Below are 13,493 nucleotides of genomic sequence, written 5' to 3'. Positions count from 1 at the left end.
CAACAATGCTGAGGAGATATCACTATGGCTGTATTCTTTTTCATAATGTAATTTTACTATATTTAAAGGGTACTTTAAAAATGCATGCTAAAAGCATTCAACAGGACTGTTGTCATAATACCTTTTATTGGCCCAACTTCCAGTAAAAAAGATATTACCTCACCCACCATGTCTCTCTAATATCCTGGGACCAACATGGCTACAACTACACTGCATATGTCATAATATCCATCATTCATAATGAATATAAATAAATTGTTCTTTTGAAATTCAAATCATTCATTTGTTTTCAACTGCAATAAATCATGCAACTGATGCAACCATGTTTTGGGGGAAATGTAAATTAGTTTTCCTGCAAAAATCAACCTCCATTTTAGTGTAAACCTTTTCCTATTTTTTATAAAAAGAAATTCCCGGGATTGGTCCCGAAAGCTTACACAGCGGATAAAGCCCAACACCAGTAAGAAAAGGAAAGTCTCACTTCTCTTTGATCATCTAGAGCCGGAAGAGCTATCAGACCACCTCACCTACCTTGAATTTAAGTCCTTCCGAAGAATATCAGTAAGTGATCAGCTTTTGGCTAGGAAAAAACAAAACTACTAACTTTCTGTGCATGCGGTTGGACTCACTTTCATCCTGATCCTTACTTTGTTTTTTCAAAAAGTGTTTGTATTGGGTCAGGGGAGCTAGCAGTGGAGAGGGCAGACAGTTTTGACCCCCTTATGTTCAGACAGTAGGTTGGGTCAAGAAGGAGAGGTTGAGGAACAAGCTATCTCCTTTCACTCAAAACAGTGTTTAAGCTGATGCAAGTGGCATGGGGGGGGGGGGGGGAGGGGAGGGTGACTGGAGAATGGGGAGAGCAAAGCATTGCAGGAGCTAGGCTGCCTGATTCTGTCTCCCTGGGGTACTCACCCCACTATGACAGCAGAGGGGTGCTGCAGCACTTCTTTACAAGGGCTCCTGGAGAGCCCTGAAACCCCTTAAATATTGAAGTAACACTTTGTTTTAAACAGGCCAATTGGGGCTGTAACTGACTGTCTTTTTTTCTTTGTCACACTAAAGAAAAGGCCAGTATGGTTTGATATTCTTTATGTGTCAAACAAAAAAAGAGTGCACAGCAGGTTCAAAGCAGCAAGGAAGGGCAGTGTGTTTGTGGGTATAGCTGATCCTTTCCCCACCCCGGAAACGTGTACAATACTGGTATGAAAGCTGCTGAGATAAGATGCATAGCTAAAAGAACAAAGAGACTCATCTTTTGGATGGTATCACTAGAATCTGAAGTGTAAGTTTTGCAGTTAGAGGGATGTTGAACAGATTGCAAAAAAAATCTCTCCTAGTCATGCATCAGTGCACTTTATTTTAAGCTCCAGGTACGTGACTCCTCATGTGTTATGTTAAAATCTAACAGCCTTGGGACTGAAGTCACGCATTTACGCATAAGGTCCTACCTGTAGGCAGTAATAATACTTAACGCTTATATAATGCTTAACATTTTCAAAGCTCTGTGCAGATGCTAATTAATTAATGATTAATGGGAATAACAAGTATGATGCACAGTCAGAGTCTTGGTTCCCTCATAGTTCTCAGCCAGTTACTTAGCTGTGTAACATAGGTTCCTGCATACTTTACTAGTGACAATCTGAGATAAAAAATTAGTTCACTGGGACCTTGGTTAGGAAAAGAAAGTGCTTTATCCATTAAACAATGTGATTATTTAACTCCTTGCAGAATGCCTCCCTACTATGGTAGCCTAATACTTGTCCCTGCTATGGGAGAGACTATGCAAATTAGATGATGTAATGCTAACATGAGAGTAACTATTCATACATTCACTCATTCTAAGGCTAGCAGTTACCATCAAATCATTAATGTTTCTCTAGTATTTCCTGTATTGGGTCCAGTAGCTTGTCTGACTTCAGCGTATCTTCCAAAAAGGCATTCAGTCTTGGTACTGAGAGAGAGAGAACCCACCACTTCTCTTGGCAGTTTGTTCCAAAGGTTAATTTCCCTTGCTGTTTTTTTTTAAAAAAAAAAAAGACACACGCACACCCAACATCTCTCTCTCTCTCACACACACACACACACACACACACACACACACACACACACACACACACACACACCCAACTGTATTTCTCATTTGAATTTGTCTGGCTTTAATTTCTAGTCATTCCATCTAAATGTCTTAATGCCTGTGTTTAATTCTCTGAGCATGTCCAGTGTGAACAAGATGTTACTATTGGGAAAAAAAGCACGGGTTTTAAGAGCTGAGCTTTTGAGTTTGATGGAATTATGACAAAATGGTGGGATAACACGTGTGTTTATTCGTAGGGTCTGATAACCGGTGTAGGTCCTAAATCTCGAAATAGCTAAGCCACTTGAATTTCAGGAGATGCTTACACAGAATGAGACTTTTTTTAGGACAGTGTACTGGTGAACTCAGCTTAATGGTGTTACAATACTTGGGCTGGTTTCCATTTTACAAAAAATACCCAAGTATTGAGAAATCAGGTCTGAGAGATTCTGGGCCACAATTTTGCCATTTGAATTCCACTTCTTTTCCTAACTAGTTGTGGGATGCAACCTTGTAACAGGATGGTTGTTAGATTCCCCCTCCATAATTATCTAAAAAAGATACTAAGGTGGGCTGATAAATTACTGATATTCAAATGCTCTAAGCTGAAAACATCATTGCTCCAATGCTGCAAGCTAGAGCAAGAACAAAATGAGTCTATGCTGTTTTCAGTTGTTTCATTCAGCCTTTATCTTGTTCAGTTTGGGGCAGACAAACTGTGTTTGTTCTTAGTAAAAATACAAGTCGGAGATGAAAAGGTATGTTTATTCTAAATGAAATTAACCTTTATTTGCTCTGTGCAAAATTACTTTCCATTCCAACCTTGTTAAATAACCTTGATAATAAATTCAGACACCAACGTTCTTCTGAAAGCTTGTCTAATACATTATATAAAAATGTGCCCAACATTATAGGGAAGTCTTCTGGCATTTTCCAGAAGGGAGAACTTCTGGTAACCAAGATAATCTAATCAAACTTATTAATGATTGTATTGAAACCAATACAAAGACAATAATTATATAGTTAAATCCTGAAAAATTATCCAGCTCTGTAGAGTGGCTGCTTGGGTTCCATGTTACTGCCAAATCTGGCTTTGGTCCAAAATTCAAACAATGGCAGTGAACAGTCTGTAATCTCACAGACAACTCTGCTTATTATTGTTAATATTTCTTCCATTTTTAATTTAGCAAGGGGAACAAAGCAAGGTTGTCAGATGTCATCTCTACTTTTTTTACATGGATTTTGAACCGTTGATAGCTCGTATTAGTAAAAAAACAAAAGAAAGAAAGAGACAAGAAAGAGGCTGTAGGGAACATAAAGCAGCCTTATGAGCTGACAATTTACTACTTTTTATTACAGATCCATCTCTTCCAGTTTCTGTTTTTATAGGCTTACTAGAGGAATTAATTTTCCACTTGGTATAAAATCAAATTTAATAAGTCAGAATTGGTGCCTGGGCTGTAGATCTGAGCCTAATTTTTCCCCCCAGAGTTTGGATTGTTCCAGGCTGAATCAAATACTTGCATAGTAAATGATCCTGAAGTATCAAGGAAATTCAAAGGCTGGACATTGGTTCAATACATGGAATCAGATATCTCCCTTGATCTTGATGAGCAAAGTGCTTTGATAAAGATGAGCATTCTTTCTTGATTGTTGTAACAAATGCAGGTGTTCCCTTACACTTTGGACCATTGTGGTTAAATTAAATAAGACATTGTTGCAAGCTACCTGGCAAAATAAGAAGTCACAAGCCTGATTCTGAAATTATGTTGACTTCATTGGAATTGTTCCTTCATTGGAATATTTACACTAGCATAAGTGAGATCAGAATCAGTGCCTTGAGATAAAGTTATATCTTCCCTAAAATTAAGCTACTTCTAAAGGGCTGGATTGAGCCATTAACCTCACTCTATAACCTTCTCTGAAGGACCACTGAATTAAGTGAATCCATGAAGTTGCTGAAGGTGGGACAAGTACATGTGCCTCTCCTACCGACCAGGGTTAGGAGCTTCTGTGTCAGAAGGCTCAAAGCCAGATTGAGTCTTCTAGACCATCCCAGTTGGGAATGCAGGATTGAAGGCCCTGTATCTCTCCCCACCCTTGTTCCCTTGCTGGTCTGCCACTAAGACTGGTGGACCCCAGGGAATGCTTTTCACACACCTCCTGTTTCCTCCCTCAGACTGGCTTGAGTGCGTGGTTCAGACATGAGTGGCCTTGGCAAGATGCACAGCCACATATTGCAGGTTAATGTAAATTAAAAACTTCTACATCAGACAGGGCTTCTGCATCTTTGTATGGTTACCATGAGCAGTGACCACAAGATGGCTGTAATATTTAGTTAATTCACATCAGTCAATTTCCTTTGGAATGGGTGCATAGAAGAAAACTCAATTTGTTTTCACTAACAGTAGAAGTCAGAAGTTGCTGGACACTAGAATTCTAAATTATGATCACTTACATACCCCACAAGAACCTCCCTTTGAGAGATCCTAATTCAAAAGATGCTTGCTGCTTACTAACAGCTCTAAATAAAAAAAACAACAACATACCTGTCACTTTGTCTGCCTTCAAGCACAGCAGAGGAAGGTGAAACATTGGAAGCATTGAGAGAGAATTCCACCACCAATCCATTTAATTAATATGTAACAGTCATAGTACAGGATTATGGACTGGATTCTTTGGTACATCACAGCCACTTTATGCCACTCAGGCAAAGTGAAGTGGACATATTTTGGCCAGAGGTGGCCAGTAGAGAATTCCCCTTATGTGAGGGAAATCTCAACTGGTGTCAAGTTGTCAGAGGCATAGCTTCCTGTTGCACCAGCAGTCCTCCTTTCATCTTTGGCATTATTGCATGCCAGGGGAACAGGATGGGAGCATGGTGGAACGGAGCTTTGCTACCTATATCACAGTGGCATAAGGTCATTTGGGGAGCGTCAGCTGGCTCCCAGACTGAAGCCCCTCTACCTCCCTGTGCTGAGCAGAGCTTAGGGATGGGGGATGATTTCCACCCTATAGATATAAAATACATAACATGTCACTGTATTTTATTTAGCAAGAAGATCTATATCTGCACGCAGGCTTCATGGAATATACAAAGTCTGGATGAGGTTTAATTTTGTTTTTGTTTTTTAGTTCTCAGATTACCAGAATTACATTGTAAACAGCTGCGTAAAGGAGAATCCAACAATGGAAAGGTCCATTGCTCTTTGTAATGGTATCTCCCAATGGGTACAACTAATGGTACTCAGTAGGCCAACACCACAGCTTCGGGCTGAAGTGTTCATCAAGTTTATTCATGTTGCACAGGTCAGTTTCACTTTGACCTTTTTGTTTTTGTCATATGTCCTTTCTTTGAAACGGTCAGCCCTTTAATTATTCCTCCTTCACCACTACTTGTTCTCTCCAGTGGGATCAGCTGGGAGGGAGAGTTGGCAGTGGTCTCTGTTTTTATACCAAATGATAGAGTATCACCTTATTTTCAACTGCAGTAGGTCTCTCCCTTGAGACCCATATTGTAGACCCATTTGCCCAAAGCAGCTAGACTTCCTTTTGAACCACTCAAGACTTTTCCTTAACCTTCCAGAGGTGTCACCATTTAGAGACCCTATTTGCTAGTGAATTACTGTGATAAAGAGAACATCCTCAAGGTTCTCCTGAACAGGAGCATTGAATATTGTTAAAATCTTACCTTTGCACTGAAGAGAGGTATCCTTTGGAGATGCTCTCTGCTTGTAGAATAAAAAGGCTTTTTGTAGAAAGGAAGAGCTCACACACCAACCCAACAAATGAGAACACTGCTTGAGTATAAAAATGGAGTAAGCTTGTTTAAAAATGGTAACCAAGAATGATGTGCTAGAAAGGAAATTGTTAGGACCTCTGTAGAACCAACGGTACCTAGGCCCCAGCTAAAAAGGAAAGCATAGTTTGGATGTATACATTTCACAGCTTCAAACCTTAAGTAATTGATATTGTTTGTCAATACAGAAGCTCCACCAGTTGCAGAATTTCAATACTTTAATGGCAGTGATAGGAGGTCTCTGTCACAGCTCTATCTCCAGACTCAAGGAAACAAGTTCTTATGTTCCTCATGAGGTCAACAAGGTCAGTATCACTGTCCTTGGTATCATAAACATACAGTTTAGATACCATCAGGCAATACAGATTGGACAACCTTCAGGCAAACAATTTTTATTCCCTCCCCCCCCATTACATTTGCAGATTAAAAGATTCCAAATACGTGGTGATGGAAGTGGGGGGAGGGGGAAGATGGGGAGTTGGTGACTTGAGGCTGTATTTTTAAGGATATCTAATTAAAAATCATCTTAATTTGTGAAGCTAAAATCTGAGGGATTAAGTGGTTCAGAATCTGAAAATATTGGCAGATTAATAATATTTTAAAAAGCAAAGGGCAGTAATATTTGTGTAAACAGTTGTAAACTAGGTTTCATTTGAAGCCAGAAGATTTAGACCTTTAGGGTTACTTCATTTTGTTTTGTTTTGTAAATCTTGGCTTGGCTTTCTGGAGGATAAAAACATGTCAGTAAACAATAACATGGGCTGTCTCTATACCATCTGAAGAGACAAATATGTTCACATGAACAAAATCATGAACACAGAAAATGTGATTAATTTTACTACTTTGTTTATTTTCTTTAGGTGTTTAATGAAATGACAGAACTGCTCTCATCTTATAGGAACTATGACAATTATCGACGTGCCTACAATGAGTGCACTAACTTTAAGATCCCAATCCTTGGGGTCCACTTGAAAGACCTGATCTCCCTTTATGAGGCCATGCCAAATTACTTAGAGGACCAAAAAATTAATGTGCATAAACTACAGTCTCTGTATAACCACATAAATGAACTGATACAACTCCAGGAGATGGCACCTCCCTTAGAAGCTAATAAGGATCTTGTTCATCTGCTCACGGTAGGTCTGTAAGATCACAGAAACACTGCCTATTTTGAACTGATTTTCATGCATTTCTCAAGTGTTTAAAGCTAAATATATACTTTTCTACAGCGAATATGAAAAAAAAAAGGTAAGGTTTTTAGGGTACAGTAGGGGTTACACAGTAGTCCCGGTGAGGACACGGGCTGTAGGAAAAGGTAGTTGATAATACAGACTGTTTGGTAGTTTCCTTGGGGTTATTTTTATAGGAAGGAATGAAGACATTTGTCTGTGCTCTCCTACATTAGCAAGCACTGCCTGCACACCTTCACTAGGGAGGCACTAACTAGGGGCAGAGCTGCCTTTACTCCCTGGATACACCTGGAAATATAGAAGGTCTTATAAAAGTCTCCAGGTATGCTGGAGGGGTTTGGTGTGCCTGTTACTGATAGTAACTGCTGTGTGCTTCAACATGAGAAGGGAGAGGCATCATAAGATGCTATTGGGATAAAGGTACCTCAGTTCTGAGGACTATTTTACTTTACTTTGTGAAGCTGCTGTATGGTACCAGCAAAGATTGTCTGGAATTAGCTTGTGTTTATGTATCGGGGGTAGCCGTGTTAGTCTGTATCCACAAAAACAACAAGGAGTCCGGTGGCACCTTAAAGACTAACAGATAACAGCTTATTTGGGCATAACCTTTCGTGGGTAAAAAACCAAAAGTGGTTATGCCCAAATAAATCTGTTAGTCTTTAAGATGCCACCGGACTCCTTGTTGTTCTTGTGTTTATGGTGGTTCTTTCTGGAATATCTCTGCCAGGACAATGTTACTAGTTCTGCAGGGATGCTATCCAAATTAAATAAGAGATGTGCATGTGTCTCAATATCATTGTTTTAGTCAAAAACGATTAAAGGTCTAGAAAACATGACCTATGTGGGAAGATTTTAGAAATTTGGTTTGTTTAGTTGGAGAAGAGAAGATTGAGGGGGGACATAACAGTTTTCAAATACATAAAGGGTTGTTACAAGGAGGATGGAGAAAAATGGTTCTCCTTAACCTCTGAGGATAGGACAAGTTAGGACAACTTCCTAACTGTCAGGGTGGTTAAGCACTGGAATAAATTGCCTAGGAAGGTTGTGAAATCTTCATCATTGCACATTTTTAAGAGCAGGTTAGACAAATACCTGTCAGGGATGGTCTAGATCAGGGATAGGCAACCTATGGCACGCATGCCAAAGGCTGATTTTCAGTGGCACTCACACTGCCTGGGTCCTGGCCACCAGTCCGGGGGGCTCTGCATTTTAATTTACTTTTAAATGAAGCTTCTTAAACATTTTAAAAACCTTATTTACTTTACATACAACAATAGATTCGTTATATATTATAGACTTATAGAAAGAGACCTTCTAAAAACGTTAATGTATTCCTGGCACGCAAAACCTTAAATTAGAGTGAATAAATGAAGACTCGGCACACCACTTCTGAAAGGTTGCCGACCCCTGGTGTAGATAATACTTAGTCCTGCCATGAGTGCAGAGGACTGGACTAGATGACCTCTCAAGGTCCCTTCCAGTCCAAGATTCTAGTTGCTCTTAGAGTGTTATCAAATTATGAAGAATTATTAATACGCACTTACTTTTCCCAGGTTGTGCTGTTTATATTTAGCAGGTTGCAATTTAACAAGATGGGCCAGTTTTGCTTTCAGCTTACAGACCCTGTTTCAGCAAAGCAATTAAATACGTACTTAACTTTAAGCACATAAGTAGCTCTACCACTGGGACTACCCATGTGCTTGAAGTAAAACACCTATGTTACTGAATCAGGGCCATAGTCAGTCAGGTTTTCCTACAGAATCTTGCTAAGTACTGAATTTCCCCCAGCCCCACCCCTCCAAAAACAAACAAACAAACTTTTAATACCTTGTTTAAAGTGATTTTATGTTCCTAAACTTTCTTATTTTCCATAACATTTTAGCAAAAATAATTTTACACATCAAAAATATATACAACTGCAGCCATTCACAATTTCAGTGCAAAGCCTTGAAAATGGTGGGTGTTTTGTGACTGTATCAGATGTACATTACTCTGGGTTTGCTGTAAGAAGACTTTACAATAGTAGCTTCTCTCTGGCATTCCAAGGCCTGGGGTTAGCCTATTCCTCCCCCAGGCTCACATCATCCTCCATCCTACTCCTTCCTATCGCCTTTAGTCACCTGCTTTTGCATCAGCAGACATGTCAGTTTGAAGAGGTGGTGGTAATTGCAGGGAGGAGTGACTAATTCATAATGAAAATATTATTTGACAAAATTAGCTTGTTTTGAATTGCCAGAAACCAGTTTCAGATTTATCGGTTATTTGAAATTATCAACTTCTGCAATAATAATTCTTGATCTGTAGGTTGTTCAAGTGGTTTTTTGCATATATTTGAAATCAGAAACTTGAGCAGCCTTGTTCAGTTTTGTTTGGACATGTCACATGCTATATTTCTGGGCCCTGCTTATACAGGTATGAGAGATGCCATCTTGGCTGGTACAGCAGGAATTGACCTGAGGACCTCTAGAGCTAAGGGCATGAGCTACTGTCGCTTGAGCTGAAGCTCTCGATTGGATACAGAGCGAGATCTGTACACAGATTCCTTTGTCGCTTACATAAGCATAACTCCTAGAATCAGCTTTCTAGTGTGAATATTTGTATGCAAGAGTTCCGAATTCACTTCCTGTGAAAATTATCTAATATCAGCTGAGAATCGGTTATTTGCAAGAACTTCCTGCCACTAAGCTTATTTGCTGGAATATTTGCAGAAACAAACGCAAAAGGGGGTGTAGGCAAGCTTTAAAAAAAAAAAAAAAAATTCTCTCATATCCAGATGCAATAACAGCCCCTTTCTAAAATTAATGGTGGTAGCACCAGGATTCTCACTATGAATAAGCAACCCCATCTTCTGGCTCTGGCATATACTTACCCACTGTTTTATGATCCCAGCTGGGTTTGATGAATTCAAGATGTTGAAACAGCAGATTTTAGGCTGACAGCATAGACTGAGGTGAAGAGTAATAGCAATGAAGCTATATGCCACCTCCTTCAGCTCCTGTGACGGGTTCTCCATGTCCAGTGATAGACCCTTGCTGATCTGTTTGAGGGCTATGATGGTGCAGTTCAGCTTCCACCACTATCAGATTTGGTCTGCATCCCAGCGTCCCCTGTTGGTTGGGTTAGCCCTCCAGATGACCCCAAAAATTACCCCCTTCCAGGGTCCACAAAAATAGTCAAAAAGAAGGAAAAACTCAGACACGCTAGGCTACAGCTTCTTCATCGGGGTCTGAGTGGACACTTCTTCCCTCTATTGGAGGGGCTCGCTCAGTCTTCCTGTAGCCCTGCCAAATGGTCCTTTGCTCAGCTCCTCTCCAATCTTCTTCCTTAAGCCCCTTTCTCTTTGACAAGATCAGCACACCTGGGAGTGGAGGACTCTTCCAGAAATACACAGAACTGACACTTGGCCATTGTGCAATGCGACAACAGAATTTTAGTCTTTCCAAAGAGATTATTTCCTTGTAAAAGGAAGTGTAATAACGTGAGGCTCAAATCTCAGATATAGCGAAACAAATAACGCAGTGTCTGGGCAATAATAACCACAGGAACTCCATATGGTAAGACTACAGTGGAGTGGAGACCACTTATTTTCCTTGTAAAAATGCAGTAGCATATGAGAAGTATCAAGCAATAAAAGCACTTCTGTGTAACTGTTGGAATTATAATCGTATAAAATGTTCTAAGCTACTGTCTGCCAGATACAGATTTATTGAGTGAAGTTAAGAACTTTTCTGACTTTCTTAACATGCCACTCATAGGTAGGGAGCACAGCCTCTCCCTCTGAAAAACCAATTAAAAATGGCTTCCTCTCTGCTGAGCATATGGAAACCAAAAGAGATACCATACCACATCCACAAATAACCAACTCAGCAAGAAACTCAATAGTTCTTGGGAACGACTTTCTTGAATGTGTGGATATCGCGATAGTGCTAAAATGACCTGTACCACTTAGATAACACTTCTCTTTTTGCGGGAGTGGGAGGAGGAGGGAGAAGGGGTCACTGAACTCTAAGAGCCATGTCAATTCAGAGAGGCTAGTTAGACTACTTCTCTCTTTACAGTTACATTTGTGTGTGGCATGCTTGAATAAAATTTATACTGAAATTCATTCTAAATAATTAAAACATTGAAAAGCAATTTTGTTGCACAGAAACCTAATTTTGCCCTAAACTTCTTGGGTAGCTATTAAAGACAAATCTACCAAAATAAAGTTTGAATCATAAGTGCAGACAGGCAGACATCTCTTGTGGTTGTGATAGAACCCCCATTGTAATGTCATGGGGACAACAGACTGTTATTGGGTCACTTATTAACTCACACTGCTAGATGCAGATATCTGATTGTACTTGCATCCATTTCTCAGGCAATGGGAACAACAGATTGGCATTTGGAAATGTGCCTATTTCAAATTGCTATCAGCACCAGGCTTTGAATGCATGTTCCCCCAAATGCATGGTTTTGTAGCACAGCCTTAATTAATAATTAATTCACCAGCAAGTTGCATGTGCACCAGAAACAAGTAAATCCACAGAATAACAGCAACTGCTTAGAGACTAATCCAGTTCTGTGTTTTTCAGCTGTCACTTGATCTTTACTACACTGAAGATGAAATATATGAACTATCGTATGCACGAGAGCCAAGAAGCCACCGAGCTGCAGTAAGAGCCTTTCCAGAACCTTAACAAAATGATTTAACAGCAATATAAATTTCATCCCTAGTAGACACTTTGGTTTAGGCTACAGCTCATTAAAGACACTGACGTGTTTGTGGTATATCGTTGTTACAAACAAACAACATATTAGTGAAGCAGAATAGTAATAACTCTATATATGGGCCTGCTTCTCCTCTCACTCTTATACCAGCGTAACTCCATTTATTTCAATTATGTATTATGTATTTGAAATGTATGTAGTTACTCCTGATTTATATCAGCAGGAGTGGAGACATCAGGCCCATGAGTTGCCCCATTGATAGTGAACTCTAATTCCTCTAAAGCAACAGGCGTCCGTCAATTCCAATAATCTGCCCCAAGTTATTTTTATAATATTTTATTTTTTCAAATTTTTTTTTATAAACGCAGAAAAGAAAGCTGCTTACTGTGACACACTCTCAGGGTGTCCAGAACTGTAAGTCACCTTGTTAGCCCTCTGCCTTTACAAAAGGGAGATTTGCGGATGCTAAACCAACTGACAACATCCTGCCACCCCAGTTGGTTAGCCAGCCAAACAAACGCCTTAGGACTCTGTCAGCCCTTACTTTGCCTTGCAGGTAACACTTGGTGTACCCCAGTGCCCAACCCCCCTGGAAGAGCCTTCCCTTTGCAGTATCCAGCCCCTGCCACCAGACACTCACAAAAGCTTGTTAGCTCTGCTGGAGATTCACACTTTACTGTAATATTACAGCCCTGAGATGAAGTTACAGTAAAATCAAGAATAAGTTTATTAAAAGTGAACAAAGATTTAAATGAGACTATGCAAAGATAATAGAAACAGAAAATGGTTACAAACAGAAGTATAACACTTTGTGGTGACTAAAAGTTAACTTGACAGGCTACAATCCTCGTCTAAGTTTCTCACCTAAAGGCACCTCTCAGCGTCACAAGCTGAGAAGCCCTGGGTCCAAAAGGCACTGGCCTCTTTGTTCCCTCAGTGATGAATTCCCAAGGGGTTTTTTCCCCCTTCTTATAGTCCAGAAAACATTGGAAAGTATTCTTTTGCCATGTGCCCCCAGCCAAAGTTCTCCCCTGCTGGCATGCAGACACCATGTTATCTATGCTGTTTTCTCATCCTTGTGTTAATTTGCCTTTCCTGTTGACTTAATATGCTTGCTTTGAGTTTCTTTTACCATGCTCGATTGAGACCTAGGCAGACAGATATCAACATTCCATTGTCTAGGAAAACCTTGCCTATCAGCCCGGCCTGGGTTGAACATATTTTCAGTATACACTCAACTGTGTAATGGTTACCCACACATACATCACACAGTGATTGTGATGACCAGTGTGATATAAGTTTTTTCAACTGACACCTTACACTATATTCTTTACAGATAAGTACCATGACAGCAGTGTGTTAGGTGTAGTGAGTTTGTCAGGCCTGATAGCAGTTGCTGTTATATGACAGTGATCTCTTTGCCATTATGCATTGAGCGGCTTTTAAGGTCACCCTTACATTGCATAAAACTGATCTACTGTTAATCAAAATGCATAGGACTGAATGTAGTAGCAATGGGGAAATTACTGCTGTTCTTGGTAAATCGGTTGAAACAATAATTAAAAGTGTTCATGATATCAGAGAGACTAACCAGCTGTTATAAAGGAAAATTGTGCCTCACTAATTGACAGTTCAAAAGGCCTTTGACAAAGTCTTTCACAAAAGGCTAGTAAGTAAATTAAATAGTTATGGGGTGGGATACATAGTATTGTCAGGAAGC

The 13,493-nt window shown here is 39.8% G+C and overlaps 1 protein-coding gene across 1 annotated transcript in view; it reads left to right on the top strand.

The window, feature by feature from the left end:
- Positions 1 to 13,493, top strand: part of RASGRP1 (RAS guanyl releasing protein 1) — a 71,497-nt gene that overhangs the window by 38,839 nt on the left and 19,165 nt on the right. The window contains exons 6-10 of the mRNA XM_065402817.1: positions 408 to 561; positions 5,210 to 5,383; positions 6,062 to 6,178; positions 6,734 to 7,009; positions 11,638 to 11,718. Coding sequence (XP_065258889.1) covers positions 408 to 561; positions 5,210 to 5,383; positions 6,062 to 6,178; positions 6,734 to 7,009; positions 11,638 to 11,718 — 802 coding nt within the window. The remainder of the gene's footprint in view (positions 1 to 407; positions 562 to 5,209; positions 5,384 to 6,061; positions 6,179 to 6,733; positions 7,010 to 11,637; positions 11,719 to 13,493) is intronic.

This window comes from Emys orbicularis, chromosome 4, assembly GCF_028017835.1.
Source record: "Emys orbicularis isolate rEmyOrb1 chromosome 4, rEmyOrb1.hap1, whole genome shotgun sequence".
NCBI lineage: Eukaryota > Metazoa > Chordata > Testudines > Emydidae > Emys > Emys orbicularis.
Note: the sequence above shows the minus strand (reverse complement) of the source record. Positions and strands in the feature narration are given on the sequence as shown.